Source organism: Malurus melanocephalus, unplaced genomic scaffold (assembly GCF_030028575.1).
Source record: "Malurus melanocephalus ecotype Western Australia unplaced genomic scaffold, MMel_1.1 scaffold_122, whole genome shotgun sequence".
In the NCBI taxonomy this organism is placed as follows: Eukaryota; Metazoa; Chordata; class Aves; order Passeriformes; family Maluridae; genus Malurus; species Malurus melanocephalus.
In genome coordinates, this window is record NW_026623354.1 from 112,511 (window position 1) to 136,890 (window position 24,380).

The 24,380-nt window shown below is 38.5% G+C and overlaps 1 protein-coding gene across 1 annotated transcript in view; it reads right to left on the reverse strand.

The window, feature by feature from the left end:
- NRAP (nebulin related anchoring protein) overlaps positions 1 to 24,380 on the reverse strand; it is a 46,391-nt gene that overhangs the window by 1,264 nt on the left and 20,747 nt on the right. The window contains exons 18-41 of the mRNA XM_057370254.1: positions 24,264 to 24,365; positions 23,556 to 23,753; positions 23,235 to 23,339; positions 21,161 to 21,259; positions 20,127 to 20,231; positions 19,579 to 19,686; positions 18,644 to 18,955; positions 17,491 to 17,595; positions 15,410 to 15,508; positions 13,491 to 13,595; positions 13,006 to 13,113; positions 12,466 to 12,579; positions 10,898 to 11,095; positions 9,397 to 9,501; positions 8,344 to 8,442; positions 7,411 to 7,515; positions 6,937 to 7,044; positions 5,022 to 5,333; positions 4,133 to 4,237; positions 3,365 to 3,463; positions 3,143 to 3,247; positions 1,442 to 1,549; positions 467 to 778; positions 67 to 219 (exon numbers count right to left, since the gene is read on the reverse strand). Of these exons, the coding sequence (XP_057226237.1) occupies positions 67 to 219; positions 467 to 778; positions 1,442 to 1,549; positions 3,143 to 3,247; positions 3,365 to 3,463; positions 4,133 to 4,237; positions 5,022 to 5,333; positions 6,937 to 7,044; positions 7,411 to 7,515; positions 8,344 to 8,442; positions 9,397 to 9,501; positions 10,898 to 11,095; positions 12,466 to 12,579; positions 13,006 to 13,113; positions 13,491 to 13,595; positions 15,410 to 15,508; positions 17,491 to 17,595; positions 18,644 to 18,955; positions 19,579 to 19,686; positions 20,127 to 20,231; positions 21,161 to 21,259; positions 23,235 to 23,339; positions 23,556 to 23,753; positions 24,264 to 24,365 (3,369 nt within the window). The remainder of the gene's footprint in view (positions 1 to 66; positions 220 to 466; positions 779 to 1,441; positions 1,550 to 3,142; positions 3,248 to 3,364; positions 3,464 to 4,132; positions 4,238 to 5,021; positions 5,334 to 6,936; positions 7,045 to 7,410; positions 7,516 to 8,343; positions 8,443 to 9,396; positions 9,502 to 10,897; positions 11,096 to 12,465; positions 12,580 to 13,005; positions 13,114 to 13,490; positions 13,596 to 15,409; positions 15,509 to 17,490; positions 17,596 to 18,643; positions 18,956 to 19,578; positions 19,687 to 20,126; positions 20,232 to 21,160; positions 21,260 to 23,234; positions 23,340 to 23,555; positions 23,754 to 24,263; positions 24,366 to 24,380) is intronic.

A 24,380-nucleotide genomic window follows, 5' to 3' on the forward strand; every position in this document is an offset into this window, starting at 1 on the left:
CAGGATGGTGCTAGTAAAGAGCAGAGCTGTTGGGATTTGTTGAGAAGAACAGTTTGCTCTACTTACAGCTCCAGGTCTGTACTGAGCAGAAGCACCCAGCAATCCCATTTCCCGAAGGTARGCCAGCTCAGCAGCTCTTCTTGCCATTTCAACCTTATGAGAGCCTGGGGGGGTCCAGCCAATGCCTCTGAGCCAGTTCAAGTCAGACTTGTATTTYACCTGAGAGAATGAAACATACACCAGGCTGCATTATTTTGTTGGGCTCTAACCAAACCACATGCCCCAGGTATTCAAGACAGAGCACACAAAGAGCAGCAGAGTCAATAATTTTAAAAACTGTTCATTTTTAGCAAGCAGACTGTGTTTCTTTCAAGAAGGTGGTTTTGTTGGCAGGTAAGGTCTGCAAAGGAGTTTGCACAGACAGCCCCATGCCCTGGGAAGGGTTGTGTCACCCAGCCACACTTACATCACTCTGCAGCTCGTAGGCCTGCTTTGCGTGTTTCACATTGAGCTGCTCAGGGTCACAGGTGTACTGGTGCAAGGGCTGCCTGTAGTTAACATTGCTTGCAAGCTGCTGGCTCCTCTTGGCATGGAGGAATCCTGGCTGGTTGAGGTGACTCTGGAACTGACCCATGTTTAGGGCATAATCATTCCTGTACTGGATGTCGCTCTGGAGTTTCCCCACTCTGAGGACATGTCTGATTTTGGGATCATCACTTGCACTGAGGAATCCGATCTGCTGGCCTCTGTCTCTCAGGAAGGCTTCTCTGTATTTGTACTGCAGGAAGTGCAGAGGAAAATCTCATTTTTGCATTCAAATTACCTTMAAATTCGTTATGAAATGACTTATCCTCCCCCAGCTATCAATCGTGTTTCCTGTAGTGCACAAAGACCAAGGGTTTGTTTGATATCAAACTACATCTCCTAATCTAACAAGACACTTTAGAAGAATGATCTTTGTGCTCATTTTTAAAGGAGTGGAAAGACTTAGGGGGCTGAAACTGCTTGTCTCTCAAAAGTAATCAGAGATCCTCCTACTGCTGCACCCTTGGGTACTCACAATACACAGCTAAAGCAATGAAGCTCCTCCATCTTTAGTTTTCTTGCCAACTGTGGTCTTCTGTGTTCAAAGATGACCCACTTTATCCTAGACCATGCTTTAACAATTCATAGCCTAATACCTATTTTATTTGATTAAATCATAATATGTCTCCCTCCTGAGAAAAACCCTTGGGCCATAAAACAGAACAGCCTCATACTGGACAATATTTATGGCCACCTTTAGTTGGAAATCTTTGCACTTAACCAGCACTTGATTTCATCGGATCACCAATTTTCCACACCAGAACAAAGTTCACTCATGTCAGAATTCACCCATTTTAACAGGACGGGGTGGCATGGGAAGAGAGTTGGGAAGTGTTTGAAACAGAACAATTCTTACATCACTAGCAATCTCTCTTGAAGCCTTTGCTGTCTGGAATGGGATGGCGTCAATCCTAAAATCATAGCCAGATGCCCTTGTCTGTTCCCAAGATGTTTTATACAATTTCTGTGTTGAAAAGAAAAGAACAAAACAGTCATTTCCCCCTGCAGTTTCTTAAACGCAGTCCCATAACTGCAATAATAAATGTTTTATCCTACTGGGCTTATTTGTATCAAGAGTCATCAGTACCATCTCCRAGGTTTTGATCCAGTTCTATAGCGCTTCAACTTCTTTTCTATTCAACATAATGATAAAATGCCTCATCTGAAAAGTGCCACCAGGGTTTCCTTTTGTACTTGAATGTGGTTGTTTTTGATGTGATTTAATTTCTATTAGAAACTGTGATGCATCAGTCACATCAATATTGCATTGATATTGCCCTTATTCTCTCTTTTGATGCATCCACTYGCAGTGTCTTGGGTTTCCTGGCATCATAATTTCAATACCAGTTATTTCAAGCTTTTCAAATGATCTTCGTCTCTATCCCCAGCCACATGTGGCTTCATTAACTCATGTGGAATAACAGCCGGTTCTAACATATTTAATGTGACTTTGAGGATGTGAATCACATTTACATCCTGAAGAGAAATTGCTCTAGATGTGGGTCTTCTTCCATTAGTAGTTTTCTTAAAATAACTTCCAGTCTGCAGGTCCTGCTACATGGCCATGGTGTCTTAGCTGACACTTTTGGCTGTCCCTGTCTGATTTTATTCACTTGCTTTCTGCAAGTCTTTGATTCATCCCTTCTGGGGGTTGTGACCATATGAAAAGAAGCACAAAACCCATTCCACACTTAAAAATAATCTTCTGTTTCACTGCTCAATGTAGTGCTAGGTGGTGCTAAGTTTGAAAGTAAACTGAGATGCCAGAAATCCTGCAAGACAGCCAGGGCAGAAGCAATGCAAGCATCACTGTGCACCCCGTTAACAGGGCTGATCATTCACGTGCAATCCATGTACATAACATTTGCTTTTTTTACATTATCCTCTCTTGCTTCAAAAAAATGTAATTTCTATTTCTTTCTTTCAGCTGAAAACAAACTAAGTTTATTCTGACCCTGCTGGTAAAGACACCAGCTACTCAATCAGGGAATGGGACATTAGGAATAGACTGAGTTTCTCTGTATGAGATAATGTGGAAACAAATTCTCTTTAAACTAATTCCACTCACTGATTCAGTTAAATCCAGACTGATGACAACTACACCTAAGGGATCACTTCAACACAGCATTGCAGCTTCAGAAAGGTGGATTAAATAGTCAAAGAGGATTCTCTCTCCTCCCTCACCAAAACAAAACCAAAAAGATTTTAATTTGTAACTAACAAATTATATCTATAATAAAATATCTATATTTTATATTATAAAATATATATTATCTATAATATTTTATATTATAATATCTATAATATATATCTATAATAAAAGTTTGAAATCCTTTATGATAGCTTACTTCCCTAGAAAGTAAGTGAATGCTCAAAAGGAAAGTTTACAGACTTTTTCTGATTCCTCCAGCCCAAACCTAGCAACATGTTAGCTGTTCACCGCCTCTGGCTTTTTTAACTTTTGGTCAGGCTCAGAGGACCTTGCTTCTACATACACAGAAAGTTTTTATTCCCAAGCAAGTCTACCAAGTCAGCTCCTCTAAGGAGATTTACTCACATCACTGATGTAAAGYGCATTCTGGCGGGCTCGGATGAAATCCGGATGATCAGGAGGCAGCGTGTACCTGTGCCTGTCTTCAGAACCCCCAGCCTTGTACAGTCTCTGTGGGGCCAAAAGTCATTGACTGTAACTGATAGTGCAAGCAATGTCAAGATAATTTTTTTATGCATTACAGCACAGCAAAAGTTAAGATCACTTATACATTGAAATGAAACCTACATCGTTGCACTGGAGGTAGCTCTTTTTGGCATGAATCAAATTTGGGGAGTCAACCACAGCAGTGAACTTCAGATTTTCTGGCTTCTGGCGGTACTTTACCTGAGAGGGGGAGGAGGCAACAAAAACAAACAAAAGAAAAAGAAACCATGAGATGTTTCTGTTAATGATATATGGCAATTCCAAGAGTGTCATAACTGGGGTAAAACATAAAAGACATTTTTCTGAAGCTGCTGTTCTGCCTTAGTCTCAGTTGCTCTTTCAGCTAGGGACTGGAGATGCCTTTGTATCAGGCACCAAACTTTCTTGTGTGTGTGTCTGTATGTGTGTGTGCAAAAAGGACTTCCCACTTAAAATTCATATGCAGAAAGCTTTTGAACACTACACTTTTGACAGCTCATAATTTTTCTCCATTAATGCATGATTCTGAGCAGGCAAATGCCCCTTCAGTGTGGTTGTCAGTGCTGTATCTTTCTATATAACTTCCATAACCACCTGCTTAGAATTTCATAATGGAATTTACTGCATTTATTTATTTCTACATGTTTTGCTCATACTCCTGTGTTTCATTTGGAATGGAAAATATTCAGCAGGTGTCACACAGTGGACTTGCGTCTCCCGTACTGCTTCTTGGTAACTTACACCTTGTATAAACAGGCTCCCACATCAAAAGGAAATGATAAGCTACATTCGTAAGTGTCATGTAACGAGGAGCCTTGATGGTAAACAATTCCTACAGACTTGCTATCCCATGAAAGATTTATCAGTTACCTCACTGATGAGCTCTCCAGCCTTCTTTACACTTTCTATCTGCGGAGATCTCAGAGCCATCCAACCAACTCCTTTCATGAAGTTCAGGTCTGATTTATAACGATGCTGTTAAAAATGAAAATCGTTATCTATCAGTTTTGTATCCACAGCTATTAGGTTTTTTTTGAAAAAAACTCCCTGGCTCATATTCACATTTTGAGGTTTTTCATTTGCCATGCACATATCAGATCGTAAAGCCAAACTGTTTGCATTTGTTCGTTCCACCAGGAATTAAATAATGTATCATATGCAAGTTACAAGAGAAGGCCCCACGAGTGAATTAGTATGACTCAAAGCAGTAAGTAATAACCTGTTTGTACTGGGCGTAAAAGAACCTCTTTTGAAATAATTTTATGAGGTGAGTTCAAGGCATGAATACTAATTATTTTATCTGGTTCATGGTTCCTYGTTAACCCCATTTCTAGGAGGACACATTACTCCTTTTTTACTCACATTAAAGGCTTACTTCAACCTCCTAATCTATTAAAGAAAATCAGGCAGACCCAATAAAAAGCGAAAGTCAGTAAAGTACCTGCAATCCCAACAATCCTGACTTCCCCTCAGTCATGGTATCTCACTGTGTGACTTTAAGCCAATCGTCCATTTTTTTTTCAATTTTTTGTTCCCCCTTACATGTGAAAGGACATGACAATCARCTCATGTGTGCTGAACATGACTCTGCCAGGCAGTGAGGGTATCAGACAAAACCATCATCACCACTTGTAAGGATTTCTGAATTGGGGTTCTGAAGGCAAAGAGCCAGGTTCTGGGGTTCTCACTCGTATCCTATTCTGTCCCWCTGTAGGCAGGCTCTGGAGTACCCTGGTGGAACTCAAAAGGAAGATTTTACCTCACTCTGTAGCATGTGGGCTCTCTTGGCCCATTTCATCTTCATGTCTTCTGGGAGGGCTGTGAATTCATGGAGCATCTTTCTGTAATCCTGATCACTGGCTAAGGCCTGGGCTCTCCTGGCATGGACGAGATTCACCATGTCCATGGGCAGGTGGAACTGAGACCACACGTCTTGGGATCCCTTCCTGTACTCCTGTTCACTCTGTAATTTGGCAGCATGCAAGCAGTGCAGCAGCCTGGAGTCATCCAGAACACTCCTGGCACCAATGTGTTTTCCTCTCTCCATYACAAAATCGTGTTTGTATTGGTACTAAAAATTAAAAAAAAAAGGGTGAAAGTGAAAATGTGACAAACTTAGACCAGCTATTCCAGTTAATTAAGTTAAGACAAATTACTGAAACACATCTATATTTTCTGTAAAACCAGTCAAGGTATGAAGCACTAGAAGGCAACTGTTTGATTATTTCATTGCTCTCAAATTTAAATACCACAGAGGCTGCAACATTAAAGTGAAGCACATCTCAATGCATTTTCTGAATATGCCGAAAGCATTGATCATGTTTAACCTCAAATCATGTATTTTTATTATCTCTCTGAGATTTTATTTYCATTGCTAGGAATGGGAACATAAGAGAAACAAACAAAAGACAGAAGAAAAAAAAATCTATACAAAAGCGAAACACCATGCACTCTGTAGCCTTCAGATTTGCAAATGCCACCCAGCTATTTTAAAGAGTAAATTCAGTTTTCCTGGAAAGAATAAGAACCAGCAACCCCTCATTCTCATCTTAGCTGGGACTATGACTCTCCCTGTGATCTTGCATTTATCCTCTCTGTGAAATAGTGATGATGATGATAATGCTTATTTATACAACATCAACAGGGTGCTTAGAACTTTAAAGGGAAGGCCTGGGCCCTGAAGAGTTCATAATGTAGTTGAAATGGGATAATAACACTTATCTACCACACAAGAGAGTTGTGGGGATTAAATTACAGCATCTAATGTTTATAAAGTGCTTCCAAGATGAAGGGCCAAATTCAGATCTGTTGTAAGTGGATGTAATTCTATTATGGACTTGTACCCTCTAGAGCAGATCTGAAGCTGTAACCAAAAGCACTCTGCAAAATATGGTTAAGTATATATTATAATTTACAACTAGAAATGGTTTCTTCATTAAACAAACMCATGTGAAATATATTCATATTTTATYACATTAGAGATAGWKKMWKMMWCTAAGTACTGCATAAAATKAAGAYTTTTTCTGGTCTTYATAGACTTTATTTAATTTCTTRTGAGGGARGGATGAATTTAGGCWTTCTGRGAAATRGATACCRCCATGTCTSAGTGTTKTGCATACAACAATCCAAATGAAAGGATATTTCTAAAGATAAGATGATTTGTTTCCTCTGTTTCAGAAGTTAAAGGGGGTACATATTTACTGGAACCTGCCTTGGTTTTCACTTCCTAATCAGACAGGCAACTCCTGATTTTTGGGGATTAAAAGAACCCTCAGCTTCTGACTTCATTTCAATTTGGAAGCACTAAACACTTCAAAAAATCCGTTCAAAAGAGGATGGACAGARTTTGTGGGCACTTTATAATATGAGGAGCTAAAAGGCTGAAAATGAGCAGAATCTCATTTTTTTTTCTGTTTGCAAATACTTTAATTCATTTGCTATTTCCCACTGGGAGATGTTTAACCTGGCTTGGTTCCCGATTAGCAGCGATTCTTCCTCTTCTCTTTTTTTCCTAATTCACACAAAGAATCTCATTCATAAGTAATATATTCTGTCTCACACTTGTCTCACATGGTTATGGAGTTGCTTTAATTCAGTAAAATCTGCTTTAGACATTGTTTTACATGAAGTTAACAGAAATTAGGCAAGAAGGGAGGTTGAATCATTCAACTCACATCACTGGCAATTTCTCTGGAGGCCCTGGCAGTCTGGAACGGGAGCGCTTCCATTGTCAGCTTGTAGCCTTGAGCACGTAGATTATGCCAAGATTCTCTGTATTTCGCCTAAAGTAGGAAAGGCACATGTAGACTGCTGTTTCACTTTTAAATGCTCAAAGGAACAAACAAAGGAACCATCTTTCATTTGTTATTCTGTGTTACAGTCTCATTCTTTATAATCAAAGGATTTTTTTTTTAAATTATCTTTGGGAAATCCTAGTAGCTCAGACAAAACATGTCTCGTTCTTTATGTAGATTTAATTTACTCACAACCGTATATATGCTAACGGAGATAAATATCATTACAATCAAATCAGGGAAAGCATAAATAGAATAAACCTCAAATTTCCTCTGCTTATCCATCTTCCTTGCCMCTGCACAATTCATCCTGCATGTGAAACAAGTTGTAAGAAATGCAGAACAAATTCTTACATCGCTGAGGTTGGCTGCRTTTATTCTCGCCCGTGTAAACTCGGGCAGACCCAGTGTTGGTGTGTAGTGATGCCGACTGTCCTCTCCTGCTGCTTTGTACAGGCGCTGGGAAAGAGATCAAAGGGACAACTGAAATTAATTTTCTCTATTGTTCCAATAACACAACRGCAGAACTTAAGTTGTTAATGATTATGACAACTGGAGTCAGCCATCACAGAAAACAGCTATAAGTGCACCACCGCTGAGGCAAAGTTGGGGTTTTTTTTTTCTGGGCATAAAAGATGTGGGGCTTTTGTTGGGCATAAAGAACAAATACATTAATTTTTATAAATATATGATGATGCCAAGCCACTACATTCTTAACCTGACATTGTTACATTCCCAGCAGGGCAAAATCAGACCTAAGAATGTTAAAGGCATGATGAAGGTGTGTTAAAAGGGCAAGCATTTCTGGGACACTGGGTATATTTTCTAGCTTGAACTTTTCCTTCATGTTATTTTATATGATTTTGATAATTTTTCTATAGGTTTTGGCTTGTTTTTTCAGAATTTTGAAAAGAGATTCTTTTTTAGGAGTCCTCAAAAATGGATCATACTATGCAAATGAGCTCCCTCTAGAACACTCCACAATCCTGATTTTTGAGTCTCTGTTTCAAGCAAAAAAACCAACTTGATAATGGAACTCTGTTGTGTGAATACTGTGWAAGCTTTTGGAAAGAGATTGAATTGAAAAGAGTATTAAATGTTTGGAAACAAAAAAAGAAAAAAAGTGATTTAATTGTGAAAAAGCACAAATCAGGRATGCTTGCACTATTTTTTTGTGCATTTTGTGCATTTTGCTTTCAGAACAGGGTTTTCTCTTTCCCACTTCTCCATCCCCAGCTTGCTGCATTTTGAAAAGCATATTTTCTGATTCACGTTAGGAGAGCCTACCTCATTAGCAATCATATTGCTGAATTTTGCATGAAGGAGGCCAGGAGAGTCTGTCACCGATGTGTACTTGAAGGAATGTGGCTGCTGACGATATTTACTCTGAGTTCACACACAAAGAAAAATGAACAGCGTAAGTAAATTGTCTTGTCAGGTAAGGGACTTTCTCTAATTCCAGTGGCCTAGTACTGCTTCTTGTGCTTAAAACTCCAGTTTATCTATTAATTCTTAGACTAATTTACCTTCCGCTATTTTGAATTAGATACATTCAAGTTTAACAGGGGAAATGAAAATTAAATAAGGAAGAAGGTGTGAAATAAAAAAAAAGTGGTGCTGTGTTGAATATGCTGAAAACAGTAATGAGGTTATTTCACCCCTTGTTGTCATTAACCCTGGGTAATGGAATTACAGCAAAGGCAATAAAGCCCAAAGAGAGAAGGAGTTGCATAAGCCCACTAAACTTTTTTTGTGAGAAAAACAAAGTTTCACCTGGCCTGTGACCCTATGTCAGAATTATGAATGAAACAACTGCAAGATCACTCCAAGCAGGGATCTGTTCCCTAGAACACAATTCTTATTTTTTCCTCATTTCATATCTATGTGAATATGGGCAAAATATCCAAGACCTGAAGCTAGAAGAGACTGTGAAAAACARACTGTAAAGCAGARGYAGAACTGAGRAYAGTGTAATGTACTGGGCATCACACAGCTCATCCTAATTTTGGAGAAATMCKATCAGGTACTTATTACAGATAGGCRCAGCCTYATCCTTAGTYGAAAAAGCCCWTTTTTCTTCTAAAATAAATAAAATRAAATAACCAYCTCCTGGGTCTGAAACACAGGAGAAAAKATTTGCACAAAAAGTTAGCAAAGTTTTGCAAAGCCTGTAACTCCATCAGGTTCACCCATCTGCAGTTAGGACACGAGCGGAATGATCAAACGCAAGGGGAGGGAGTCTGGCATTATCCAGTGAGTCACTTTGCCAGCCCAGTCTAATAGAAAGACATCTGGCAGAGTCTTGTTCACAGTGGAGAAATCAAGCCCCTCTTTTGTTACCTCGCTGATGAGTTCAGAAGCTTTCTTCCTTCCTTCAATCTCCAGGGCCCCTGGAGTAATACATCCAACACCTCGCATAAAGTTCATGTCAGACCGATATAAATTCTAAGGAAAACCAAGCAGAAGTAATTACGAGTTTGCATTTGAGATGCCCTATATTTACTCACCAAAAATACACAATAAATCCATTAAAATTAGTATCTACCACAGAGAGTTCGTACACATTGCCCAAAGATGTTGTGTTTGTGGATTGTGCCTGTGTGCATACAGCCCTGACAGATCCACAGCACAGATTCTGAGGGCTACTGAGCCTCATGAACAACAAATGATGTTTCAACTCCTGTTTTCTATTGGTAATCTTGAAAAAAACCTTTTCTAGGTACATGAATTTTCTTCATACACAATACATAAATCACAGGTAGATAGTATTGATTTATWAATACACATAAAATAAGATGAGTTTTATAAACATAAGAAAATATCTTTAAATATAAGCTAGTAGCTTTTAAGTAAGAGAAACTGCAGACAAAATAGCCTYAATTTTTAACAGTTCTGAATGGTCATAATGTAAGCAAGGAACACTAAGGAAAAATAACACTGASCCACAGCATACACTTCATTAAAATATTTTCCAGACCACCAAACCTAGCAGTGACTAACTGTAAATATCAATTTTTCAGAAATTACCAATAGGTTATTGATAAATACATTAAAACAATATTATTTCATTTAATAATGAGAAGGATGAGGAGAGAGATGGGTGGAAACCTCCTTCAGAATCTCTGATCATGTGTGTTTCACCCAAATTCAGTGCAACTGGCATCTGACATTGCATGTGTTCAGACACAGTCTGCCATCTCTAAGACTGTTGGCTGAAAATGTTTAACTGAYGTACAGTAGCATTTTGTGGCCAGGCATGTTTTTGAGATAAAACCCCTCCTTAGGTCTGCAGGGGCAATGCAATTTTTGATAAGTCCTTTGCTCAAGGCTGTGCCTACAGAATTAGAAGTCATTRTACAGATAATTTTACTCAAGACTAYGYAGGGAGCTAAGCTCACCCTTCTCAGAAGGGTGGGTATGTCTTGGGCCAGAGCTTATAGGTGTCCTACAAATCAAATTTTTAACAACAGGCATCTTTCTTGTGAAARTACACATGAATTTTACCCAGATGCRAACCAAGTTGTGAATACCAGTTGGTAAAGGGTTTGTACAGTTAGCAAGACCTTAAAAATGGTATTTTTACCAACTGTCCAACCATCCTCACTTGCAAAACTTTTTCTAACCAACCATCAAAGATTACTAAACTTTTTCTCTCGGTGCAGTGTGATCACACACATTGTGATAAGATAAACGATTATGTGTAGGAACGAGACAAGGTGGAACAGCCACTGTTTATCCCTCAGCTGCTGCTCAAACACATCCTGTTAGCTGCCACAAGTTGGAACAGGACTTTCCTGCAGCAGAACCAACAGGGGAATATCCCTGGACTCTTTGCAGTTACCTCACTCTGCAGTTTGTAGGCGTTCTTGGCGCAGCGCAGCCTCACATCGTCAGCCAGGGCCGTGTACTGGTGCAGCAGCTGCCTGTAGTCCTGCTCACTGACCAGAGACTGYGCCCTCCTGGCATGGACAAGGTGGATCATATCCAGGGGCAGGTGGAAGTGAGACCTTGTRTCCTCAAAACCTTGCTTGTATTTCACCTATCAAATGAGAAACAGATCAGTTAGATGCCACAGCAAAGAAATTAAAATTCAGGTTTTGGTCAGAAGAGACATTCTTCATATTTCTTCCATTTYGCAGTATAAATTATTCCTTTTAGAAGTAAGTTCCCTAAATTGTTTAACTATACTGTTAAAGATCAATAATTTTAATTAATATATATATGACAGTTTATTCTTTATCAAAAAAATAGCCATCTGCATTACATTCAATTAAGATGAGATTATTTATTTATTTAGTTTGTTAGTTAGTTAGTTGTTGAAACTGGATACATTCAATCTATAAAGTTGCCAAATTGGCAAGAGAAGTCCTAATTCACTGCATTTTTAGAAAGTGTCACAAAAAGGGTAAGATACTCCCTGAGGGGCAAAAAAAAAAAAAAAAAAAAAAAAGCCAACAGCCTTATTTGTATTAGAATTAGTACAAATCCTCAGTCAAAATATTTGTTGATTTGGCCAGTTTCATTTCTTAGTTTAAAAGCAATATTTAGTGATGGGGTTTTTCATTTTTTTTTTCATTTCTTTTCTCTGTCCAGGAAAAGAAAGGTGTAGAAATCTTCAAAGAAGTTTTTACATGATATATCCTAATCAGATTATGCAAATTTGAGATGTTCAGGCTGTTCATCGGGATAATGAACATCCAGAGTTATTGATGGTCATCAACTGACTCAGAGTAACCTGACAGATGGTTGAATCATCACACACTATTACCTGCATGTCTAAGCATGCCATCAGTACAAGATCAGCAYCTTTGAGAACCATGAATGCTCTCCCATATATTTCACTACTTTCTGGGTCAAGACACAGTCTTCAAAATACACTAATTACATTTCTTACAGGCAAACAACACATTATGTGATTCTTAGGACACCTCAAAACCAGGCGGGAACATTCCCTAACCAAAAAGTCCAACTTGAAATTCCATAAACTCCTTCATCCCTTAGTCTTTCAGAAAAACCATAAATTGAAAATAAACACTGAATAACTTCGTATCTCTACCTAATTTAATTTACTTCTGTACAAAGACCAGTGCAAATTCTCAATTAGATCAGCCTCTGAGTGATACTTTCACAGAGTAGAATACTCTGTGCTAGGCAGCAGTGGCATGAAGAAGGGGAGTGTGCAAGAACACAGGCTTCCTCTRCTGTCAAATTAATGCTACTGTAAAGAACATAGAAGAATGGCAAGAATATGATTATATTAAAAGATCTGAAAAGTGGGACAGAAAGCCCTAAGTTTTAAATAAGTAGGCTATTCCACAGCTAGTCCACAGCTACGTGCATCTTCCATGAGGAGCTGCTCATAGTTAGGACACCAATTCAGAATGTCTCCACCTTCTTTGTTGTACTTACATCACTCTGCAGAGATGTTGCACGGACAGAATGAGCAATCCGAATGTCACCATCCAGGCCACAGGAGCCAGCCATCTGCCCTTTCATTTTCTGAAATGCCTCCTTATAYTTGTGCTAAAAAGGAAGCAGGAATAGAAATGTGAATAGGAGTGAAGTATTAGTCCAGCTGTTAAAACCTGAATAAAAGGGGTTTCATAATAAAATGACTGACAATATGTAGTATAAAAATCTCAGTATATAAATCTGAATAAACATTTAGTTTAGGAAACTCTCACCCAACTGCAATTCCTGTGACTGTCYAGTCACCATAGCTGGTAAACTGCTCAGGTTTGCTGATTGATGCTTGCTTTCACAAACCTTCCTGTGCTTATTTACCAATAACACCTCCAAAAGCATCACCAACTAGTCCAAGGCCAGATGTGTCCCAGATGTAGAGCTGGCTGGACATGCTGCTTCCATCAAGAGTCACTCAGCAGAGCAGATGCAGTCTGGAGTGACTGATATTGCTGCTATTTTCCAGTAGGACATAAGTACACGTACATCACTTATTATTTCTCCTGAGGCCTTTGCTGCCTGGAAGGGGATGGCATCCAGCTTCAGTTGATAGCCACCATCTTTCATCCTCCTCCAGGACTCCTTGTAACGAGCCTAGGAAATATGGAACAGAAATAAAGAAGAGTTGCTGTTCAGAAGGTTGACATTGCAGCATTTTTGAGATTCTAGAAATRTTACCACATTAGTTTCATCCTATTSTAATGCAGAGRGAAAATRCAAATGAAACTGTCAATGTAAATGGGAGTTACCACAAGATAAATGTCCATTACAAAAGTGTATTTGCTCATCCTTTATCTTTCTAATGTAGGTGAAGTTTGATTTCCCATATTAYTTCAGAAATACTTAGACCATGGAATGATCATATACTGGGGAAAGGAAAGAAATTTACTATGATTTCCTGTTTTGAACAAACAGCAAAGCACTATCAGCTTTTCTACTTTTCTTTAAAATATTAGAGGTCACGTTTATACCTCACTGATGTTCATAGCATTTAATTTGGCCTGAAGGATTTCAGGAAGATCTGTCGTTGGCGTATACTGGTGCTTCATACTCTCTCCATGCTCCTTGTACAGCCTCTGCAAACAGAGATGAATTTCAGTAGCAAGTATTCATGACACATTCAATCATTAATTCAAACAAAAACATTAACACTTAGGTTTATGGAAAGCAAGCACTACAGAAAAGCAAGAGAGGCATTAATAAATACAGGTAATTGTATCAGTCAAAATTATTCAAAAGGCTTTGGGGGTGTGATACACTTATCAGCTAGAGTATGCTACAGAAGAGCTCCTTGAAGTTTTGAGTGTGTAAATCAATGTATATGAAAATTCAGATATTTGAATATTGATTTGATAAAACTTCTAACATCTGTGAGTAGGGAGAAGGAGAATCAGTAGTCATTAAGGATGTGCAGCAATGAGTGGCCCACCAATACTTTGAAATTCAACTGAAATCTGGGGWGTTTAGGTTCCCCAAACACCTTTCTTTAAAGGAGTTTAATTTTAGCAGATAAATAGGATGGTAGTTATCTGTGCAATTACTCCAAATTTATTTCCATAGTTAATTGCAAGGGGGTGCTCAATAGTCAATGGGAAAATATTTAAAAACCTCAGAAGGTGACTTATTCCATAATAAAAGGGGTGTCTGTGTCTCACACCAGCCCTTGGAGGAAGAACACAGGGCTGGCTCAGGACCAGATAATTCTCAGATGTCTGCAGACAGGTGAGAGCAGTTCTATGCAATGAGCTGGAACTGGACCTTCCCCTGCAATGGCTGTGCAGAGTTCTCTTTCAAATTTTTTTCTTTCCCATTCTAGTTTCTTCTAACATTGACACCATAACTTTCACATGGGCACAGACAGACACCATATTTTTTGGCCCTAAGTATGACCTGTGTCTGGACCACCTGACTTTCCAGGCTATTATTCCTGCAGGAGAGTTCCAGACCCTCCAAATWAGAATAAACCCCTCCACCTCACCACTGACACTTTTTCAGCAGCTGGGCCCACCTGTATTGCAGCTCTATAAGAGGAAAATTAATGAGAACTCCATGTGTGAAGAAGTAGAGCACCAGACTGATTTTGACTGTGGCTCAGTGGAACAAAATGAYTTATATTTATCCTGACTGAGATGTAAGCCTTTTGGATCTTATTAATTAAACCAAAGGCACAGACACCAAAAGTATTACAATAGCATGTGTTTTACACAAAGTCTTTCATCTTCCCCTTCACTTTAAAAATATCTATTTTCACAATAAAACATCCTCTCATGTTTGARACTTGTCTTTTTTGAGTGACTTTTGCTTATTATTCACTTCTGTATTATCCCAGTTAAGTCTACAATATTTTTAAATCGCTCTTCTATTAAAAATAAACATGTTTAAACACCAAACAGCCTCAATTCTTCCCTTTAAGGTTTCCCCTCCTGGATTTCTCTCTCAGCAGGATGACAGCTTGAAATAATTTATTTTTTCTTCCTTGTCATGCTGCCTTACATTTTTTTTCCAAAGAATATGCAGAAACTGAAATTTGAAAGATCTGTTTGAAAAGAGGAAAGAACCCCAAAGGTGCTCTTCCTCAATGAATAGCAAAAGGCCAAAATTCTTTAAAGGTCAAAGGTCAGTCTTAGTCCTAATTTTTACTTCTGAAAATAAATGGGACAGAAAGCGCTTTCTGTGCGAAAATCCCGTTCATTTTGGTGGGATCCCTATGACTTCCCAATCCAAGTTAGAAAAATGCTCTTTGTGGGATGTACCACACCAGAATACAGAAGTTTCATGGTTCCCATGGATAATCTCAGAGAAAGAAAGAGAGAGAAAGCCAGTGCTTCAATCAGGTCGTTCAAAGAGGATACCACTCTTATAATCATAATGTATATACATTATAACTTACATCCACAGCCTGGTTATAACTAATTCTAGCCTGGATCATCTCAGGAGTGTCTTTAATACTGGTAAACTTCAAAGCATATGGATGCTGACGGTACTTCTTCTGTTGAGCAGAAAAAGATCAAAGCTGTGAATTTTGTGCTGCTCTTTCATGCTATTTGAAAGAGAAAAATCATAGGTTGCTGGAGATTAGAGTGAATTTGTGAACATAATTATTATTCCTCTTTCCTCATCTTTATGTCCTAGGTACTTTCAGATTAATATTTGTTTCAATTTAACAATAACCTTTTGCCAATTAATATTAATCTTGAAATATAAGGAAAATATTTCAAGATCAGGTTCAGCTTACGTAAATACTCCAGAACGCAGGATATTAAAATCTTTTTTTTTTTTACTTTACTTCAAATAGAGTATGATTGAATGCATTTTTAATTTATAGTTTCTTTAAGCAAGAAATTATATACAACTGTAGTGTGTTATAAATGGCAATTATTTMACTTATTGTTTATGGGTTTAGGTTACTTCYTCAGACCTGCAGCAAATCTGTGCASCCATTGACACTGTATCTAATTCTTATAGCACATCTTCTAGATAATGATATTAATTTTGCTTGCTGCTAAGGACCCATAGTAGGTTCTGAGAGGTCTTGTTATATTCACATTATTAAGGTGTGGGAAGTTTGATGGAAAAATGACATTTTTTCCATATAGCCAGGTCACTACAAGCTTCCCTTCCTGCATGAGTTGTCTTAAATCTATCAATACCCTTATCACTCCTCCAAATTGCACACACATAATTTTCCAAATGTCTGAGATGAACTCATGGCTTGTCATTTTCCTTTAAAGTGAGTTGTGATACACAGAAGTTTACTTGAAGCAATATCATGACCTTTTGAAGACAAAAAATACCAATGTAAAACACATAAGCACTATTAAGTAGTATGAGCTTGGAAGTAATGTTTTGGCTTCAGAGAGTAATACCTTAAAAATGAGCAATCTTATTAACTAGGGACAAAAGTGRTTTATGCCTTGTCTTGATCAGGTTTAGAGTCAGAACAGATTTAACCAGAACATCTCTGTATAAAATTGCTAGAAATTATATTCTGGCAGCTGTTTTTTAGCAACATTAGAAAGTCTAACTGCTGTGTAGATTTAAGAAAGGACAGGGTTCATATCAACATAACATTACTTAGTACTCACAAAAACATTGAGATGAACAAACTAAGGGGTCAAATTTCTACTCAGCTGTTTTCACCGCTACAACATCCAAATGGAATCTCATTAATTGTGCCTAAAAAAGTCATCCTTCTCCACAATGGATGATTGCACGGGGTAAAAGATAGTGTTAGCAATCAGTCAGTTGTGAAAGGATGACTATTTTTCTGAGACATTGCAGAGTGAATAGACACRTGATTCCTGCATCATAGTTATTGAAAAGCCACGGGATTCAGTTTCCTACAGCAAAGGATCTGGCCAGTCAGACACCCTCTGAAATTACAGAAGCAGAATACTATGGACCTTTTAACCATTTCCACCAGAACTTCACTTGAAGGCCTYGTGGGAGAGGCACAAAGGATTCTAGAGTCTGCCTTCTCCTGTACGTGATATTGGTTATAGGGAGAAATAAGGATGAAAACTRCTTGGGCTGATAGATAGCTACAGACAGAGATATCTATATGAATTTCAATAGCTAGCATGAATATATATGAAAAGCGAGCATGAAGGAACGTGTGTCTGCTACAAAAGAAGGTTCTGGGTCCAATGACTCCATCTTTTCATCATCTCTCCTGTTTTGCTTCATTAAAAAGGTAGGTTAGTGGGTAGCAATTGAGCACTGTTTGATTGCCATTATTATTCATAATATCATTTGTCACCTACTTTGTTTTTGCAAAGGCTATATGGACTCCTACTGGTATGTGTTTGGTATCTGGTTTCCCTCTAATTACCAGTCCTATCCCTGGTTTTGAGGGCTTTCATGTGGTATGCCTTTTTCTCTCCCCTTTGAGTGGAAATTATTTTAATTTTATACAGACATTTTGCACGCATTATGCAGCAAATTCTGTTACATGCTGTCATGAAATCTCACCTCACTAATGAGTTCTCCTGCCTTCTTAGCCTGCTCCACATTTAATGACCCAGTGGCTATCCATCCAGCTCCTTTCATCCAGTTCAAATCTGCTCTGTATCGGTTCTGACAAAGGAAAAAAAAAGTCCTATTGTTGGTGTTCATACACTTAACATGCCATTAAAGGATTCAGACATTTCAGGAACAACAATGAAGTCAAATTAGTGCCTGCTTTTGTTTTATTCACTATTGCATAGTTGCAAGGAAAGCAAAAAAATTATAGAGAATGAAAGAGAAGTGTAAGGACTCACAAGCACTTGTGCAATATGTTTTGCAAGGTAATTTTTAAAAGTGGTCTACAACTTATTGTTGTTTGCAATTTTTAATCTAWATTCAGTTTTATTGTATATAGAGCACTCTTTTAAAGATTATCCATGACTTGCATTTAAAAGAAAATGGCACAGCATTTCCCAACCCCTACCTGTTTGTTTTACTGGAAAGCATTTTGTTTTGTTTCTTTTTCCATGTGTTTTAAGGAAGAAGAGTACAGGAGTACTTCTCACTTTCCTCACAAAATTTCTCCTACCAACAGTACTGAACTTCAAATGCTTGACTGTAAGTTGGGTTTCTCAAAAAATGCCAGAAAAGTTTCAGCAGCTGTACCTCAACAAGACCTGTACACATTTCTATCTCAGTCTCCTTGAAAAGWTCTGACTTAAAACCTCAGAGTGGAAGGTCTACTTAGAGTAACTGTTTACAGTATCAGACAGTTCATCTGACGGTTACAGAACATGTGGTCTCCACATGGAATTTTATCACCAATTTTATCACCATACATTATTTAACCTCCTGGCACTTTAGGAAACAAAAATAAATGTAGATCATATAGGAATCCTAGTGTTTTATTAACATWTGAAGTAGGCTTTGAAGAAGCCATGCTCATAAAGGGAGTTCTAATCCTCCTCAAAAATGCTGCACAATTTAAATATATCTCTTGAGGAAATAAGTGGTCAATATTTACCATGTAAATATTCACTGTTTAATAGCTGAAAAATTAGGTGCATAAAGATGTCATGGCATTAAAAGCATAAATGTCTGAAGAAACTCAGCCCTAAGTGGGGCTGAGAATGGGCTGAATGAAAGGGTGTTGAAACACACAAAGTTCTGGACTTACATCACTCTGCAATCCATAGGCCCACTTGGCCCACGCCACTTTCCTGTCMGTAGGCAGCACTGTGTACTGATGGAGGGATGTCTTGTATCCTATATCTGTGGCCAAATTCTGAGCCTTTTTGGCATGGACAAGGTTAACCATATCCATGGGGATCTGGAACTGACTCTTTGTGTCCTCAAAGGCTTTCTTGTACTCCAGATCRCTCTGCAGCTTTGACATTTGCAGGGAATGAGCCATCTGTGAATCTTCYTCCACAGCTTTTACTCCAATGAGCTTACCCTTCATCTTCTCATAACCTTCTTTATATTTAATCTGTGAAGAACAAAAACAGACCAAGAGTAAATGATCCAAGCTGCCAAACTGACAGCTCTGCTGGTAGTAAAACAATGGTCTGTCAGTGTTGTGACATGCTGAGACCTCAATACAAGCAAGTAAGAAGATCATTTGCAAAAGAGAGCTGGAATGCCTTAGAAATTAGTGTCTATAAAGAATAAGCCCTTTCTTGATAATATTATGTTCACAAAAACCCRTAAGAAATATTTTCTTTTTGATTCTCTCTAGGAAAAACAACATTCTCCAGGCACTGAGGTCAGAAGGTTCTTTCGAGATTTTCTGGCCAGGCATAGAGAGATTAAGTTATGATGTTTCACAGGAGATTTCCACTTCATTTTGAGCTCTAAAATTCACCCTCAGGTTAAWATGAGAATAGGAAAACACAGCCAGCATGCAGGGAAAAGCTCTGAATTGCTCAGAGCAAACCTTCTGACTAATTACAGAATGCCAATCACGCAGACAACTCCTCATCGCTCCTTAGCACGAATGGAGYGAGGGTGGCTCAGGGCACTGAGACATATGTGACACATCCCCAACACTAGCAGCAACCTGGACTGTCAGCAGTCTTAGGAACAAAGGAGGCTGATGGAGACCATACTCACATCACTTGCCAGATCCCTCTTTGCCTTAGCTGTCAAGAATGACAAAGCATCCAGACGAAGCACAAATCCTTTTTCCTTCTGCTTCTCCCAGCTACTCCTGTAGAGTTTCTAAAGAGATGACAACAACACAGTTTCTTTATTGGTTTTAGTCCATTCTATTTGTTCTATAGACACAGTGAAAGCTCTCAAATAACGAGTCCCTCCTACACTCCATGYCCAGAAACCACATGGCTACAGATCAGATCTTGGTGTTTTTCCTTATATCTTTTAACTGTGGATACTGCAATCCCATTGTCTCACTGGTTCCAGTGAAACTGTCAGTGTGACAATCAGCTGGAAGCATGAAAAAGGCACAGCATCAAACTGTAAAAGCAAGTCTTCAGAACAGCAGGTGTGACTAGTATTTATTAGGAGCACGTAATTAAATTTGGAGTTTTTACATCTAAAACATGAGGACCTGCTCAGAAAAAGAACCTAATTTTTACCTACAAAACAAATATTTCAACAGCAGCTGAAACTATGCCCAGGAGTGAGGAATCACACAGTACCTCGCTGATATTGGCAGCATTTGCTTTGGCCAGCATGAAGACAGGGTCATCTTTGCTGATGGTGTACTGATGGAGAAACTGCTCTTTCCCTGACCTGTAGGCAACCTGTCCACAGAAAGCAAAGCATGGTCAACAAGCAGCAGTCCACATTAACGTTAATAAAACACCTCAAATATTCAAGGATTTGTTAGGGCTAACTTATTCGGTGAGTTATTCTTTGCCACCTAGAATTTTTTTGTTAAATATTGCTTTGAAAACTGACCTACGGAGTCAGGTTGGCCAAACTACTCATGGTTAAATTTCAAGGAAACTGCGAAAAAATACATGAATCACGATATTTTAATTTTCTTTCCTTAAGTTAGCTAGCTATAAAGTTGATAGMAATCCGTACTCTATACAAAAATCTATGCAAAATCATATGAATCCAACGTTAAACTGCAACTACTTGGGTACAACTTTGGTTTATTATTAAAGACTTAGGTAGAATAAAAGTCTTTAGCACAACATAGAAACAGGGAGTTCTAGGCATGAAATGAAGAACACTGAGCAATTGAATCTGCAGAGAACATTTGTGACCTAAATGTAATTGCTGACACAATACTCCAGTGAGGACTAACATTCCAACTTTGAATGAAAACATCAAGGACCTTTGATGATCCAAGGAGCAATCATCTCCATTTTATATCCCAGGGCTACAACAGAAAAAGGAACTGCTCTGCTTTAGCCATGAATTTCTTGGAGGAGCTGTTGAAAAACTATGAAAATATGATCCATTTCCCAAAGTGTTATATTTCTTACATCCCACAGAAAAGAGATGGTGATTGGTTTTTGTTGCTGTTCTTCTAGTTCAAAGAATTTAAGGAGAGAATTAATCAAATAAACAAAACCCCTTAGAATAAATCTGATGAAACTTTATAAATTGAAAGGTTTCATGACTGGGGGCTCTCTCACCATCACACCACTGTACACATGTCAGAAATGACCACATTATGCCTAAGATGCTTGCAAAGAGACAAATTCAGTCAAGTACTCACATCACTTTGAAGTTCCTGGCTTTTCTTGGCATGCTTGATCTGAGAACTGTCAGCCACACTGGTGAACTTCAGAGCATCAGCCTTCTGCCTGTACTTTTTCTACAGCAAATTARAGCAAGTTACACAAAATTTTCTACAGTACTTGCCCTCCCTCAAAAATGTAWCACTTTTAAAAAATACATGTCATAGAGGAAGAAGTGCCCTGCAAATTCCCAAGACAGGTTTAGCACAGGTGTCAGCAAAATAAGCTTCCAAGCACTGCCCAGTGCTGGTATTTTGAGGAAAGAAAGGCAGTGTAAGTATGTGGCAAATGTTTCTGACCCTGCAGGCATGGATGGATACCTCTTTGGTGCCAGATGTACTTTCTACATATCTTACAAGACTGCTGGCTGGCTGCACACCAGTGAGTGGCATTCTCAGCCAGGGTATGACTTAGCTCTCTTGAGTCCTGATTTAAGCCACACAGTCAGTTTTGTTGTCTCATTTTATATAAAATCCATATGAATGGACAATTGTGCATAGCCACTAAATTTTTAGTTTGGTAAATAAGACTGTCCATAGTTTCACTGCATTTTACATTTTGTTTTACATCTGAAACACACAAAAGTGAATGGAAAACTTTAATTTACTTCATCAGGCTTTAGAGCAGGTGTGTTTTGAATTAACGTCTTTGCCTAAGCCTTTTGCACCACTCATTTGAGAGTGAGCTAAGCATCCTTTCTTTTTTTGAGATATCACAAGGAAATGAAGGACTCTGTTTCAAGACCACAGTGTGATAGGGGAGACCAAGCAAACACTTCTTATATGCTTTAGTTTAATTCTTGYTCTAACAGTTCAGTCATGAAGTGGGGCATTCCACCTAGAAAGGGTTTAAATGCTTTTTTTTCATTATCTGGCATTTCAGGAGAGAAATCCTTCTGTTTGAACTGATGGGTGAACAGATCAGTTTACASTGTGTCTCTGCTAGGGGAACACAAAATAGAAGTTAAAAAAGCATGCAGCACTTCAAAGAGGTGCTCATCGCTTTATTTTAGAAACCTGGAAGGGAGGGAGGCAGATTAAAAACAGCATGTTTTGTCACATTGCACGGAACACAATGTAGTGACATCCTGCAAAGAAATGACAAAACACCAGGCTTTGTATGGCAATAGAGATCTCTAAAATAATATCCACCAGCCTCCAGTTTAAGTGACTGTCAGCCGTCTCTTGGCCTTGCACAGCACTGCAATGAAAAGGCAGATCATTATGGATTAAATATTTGTGGAAGCGATTATTACCACAGCACAGCCCAGAAGCAGGTGTCATCTATCCCTAGCAAGACACCAGATCTGAGGTAGCTGCTCTTCTTTTGTTTCTAAGATGTAYTTTTTCCCCTTGTGGGAGTAGTGAGAGGATGTCAGAGGCCCAAGGTGTCAGAGAGTGTGATCACCAGTAACTAACTGGCTTCCGATCCTCCTTCCAGAACWAAGTGGGATTTTATCCTTCTTGTCAAACTTCCTCTAATTTATTCTTCTCTCTGCTCTCTAGTTTTYCTAGCACTAGTGAGACTGCTCAACCATAGCTAAGAAGCTGAGGAAGTTTACTTCCATGAGATTAATGGCAGTGCGAAGACATGAATTAATAAAACAAAAGCAATGAAAAGCAGGAAAAGCTGACACTGCCAGTAAAGTCACAGCCCCTTGCCAAGGGGTGAGGAAATTTTCAAACATGGCTAACAAACATCTCATTTTTTAGTACTGTTCCTTAAAGCCTCCATGTACTTCACGTAGCATTTAAAACTCAATGGAAATTCAATGCTGCTCTGCAAAATGGGCAAGTGAATGGAAAGAGGTGGAAGGACAACTGGGGGGACTTCTACCTCACAGATTATTTTGGTAACATAATTATATAAAGGGAAAACATAATTTTAATCTCTAATCCAGTATCTTCTAAACTATAGAATAACCAAATCATGTCCACTGTTTTTCCATTTCTCAGATATTCCTCGTCAGGAATTCCTTACCTATTCCACATAATGTAAGTGAGCATGATCCTTTGAACAAACAAGAGACAGAAGCCTGAGCACTTTGCTTACCTCACTGACTAAATCTCCTGCCTTTTTGGCTTGTTGTATATTAAGACTTCCTTCTGTGATACATCCAGCTCCTTTCATCCATGTCAGATCGGCCCTGTACTGGAGCTGCAGAGGAAAATCACATTTATTAGCACAGGGAAGACAAGTATAATGTTTGCAAGTGAACATGTGCACCCTTTCCAGTTTTAAAGCCATTGCAATGACATTTTTAAAAGCCATAGTGCAATCAGTGTTCATATGAAATGAGAATCAGCATCAAATGGAAAAGCTCTAAGCATTTATGCTGTTTTTAGCAGCTAAGTTGAGTGTACATCATCTTACATCACTCTGCAGATCATAGGCCCTTCTTGCCCACTTGGTTTTCATATCTTCTGGAAGCACAGTGTACTCATGGAGTCTGGTTCTGTAATCCAAGTCACTGGCAAGTGCCTGAGCCTTCTTAGCGTGCCTCAGGTTGATCATATCCATAGGCAGATGGAAGTGGGCCTTGCTCTCCTCAAAACCTTTYTTGTAGGCAATCTAGAAACAGAAGGAATGAAAATCAGTCATCTCTCTCAGATACTGCTRTGTTAAAGCACCCTTCTTGTTTGGGTCCTTATGCAGATTATGCAAAAAATCCCCAAACACAAGTAGAAATCAGGTCCTATAAGGGACAAAACAGATGCCAGGATAAATTTTGCAAACTCTAGAGGCATGTTCTCTATCAGAACAGTACATTTTATTTTTAAACATACTTGTATAGACTGGAAATTTMTGTGGATACTGTTTATATTGAGGTTGTAAAGTGATATTTTATCAATATTGAGGTTTTAATAGAAAATTCTATTCCTGCCCCAAAATAAGGACACCATTGCCCAAAATCCCCTGCAGTGAAGTCTTTGCAGTTTAACAGATGGAGGAAGGAAACCAATTTTTTTAAATGCTTCCAAGAATTTCTTACAGTGAGAGCAGCAACAGCAGTAGATCACATAGTGTTGCTGAAGTTCCCTAATTATGAAAAATACCTTTTGAGTAAGAGAAATAATTTACCTCACTACTCATCTTGGCTACCTTCAGAGAGTGCAAAAGTCTTGAATCTTTGGTTCCAGTTGCTTTTCCTTTTGTTTTTTCATATTCTTCTTTATACTTAATCTGTCAAAAAACCCA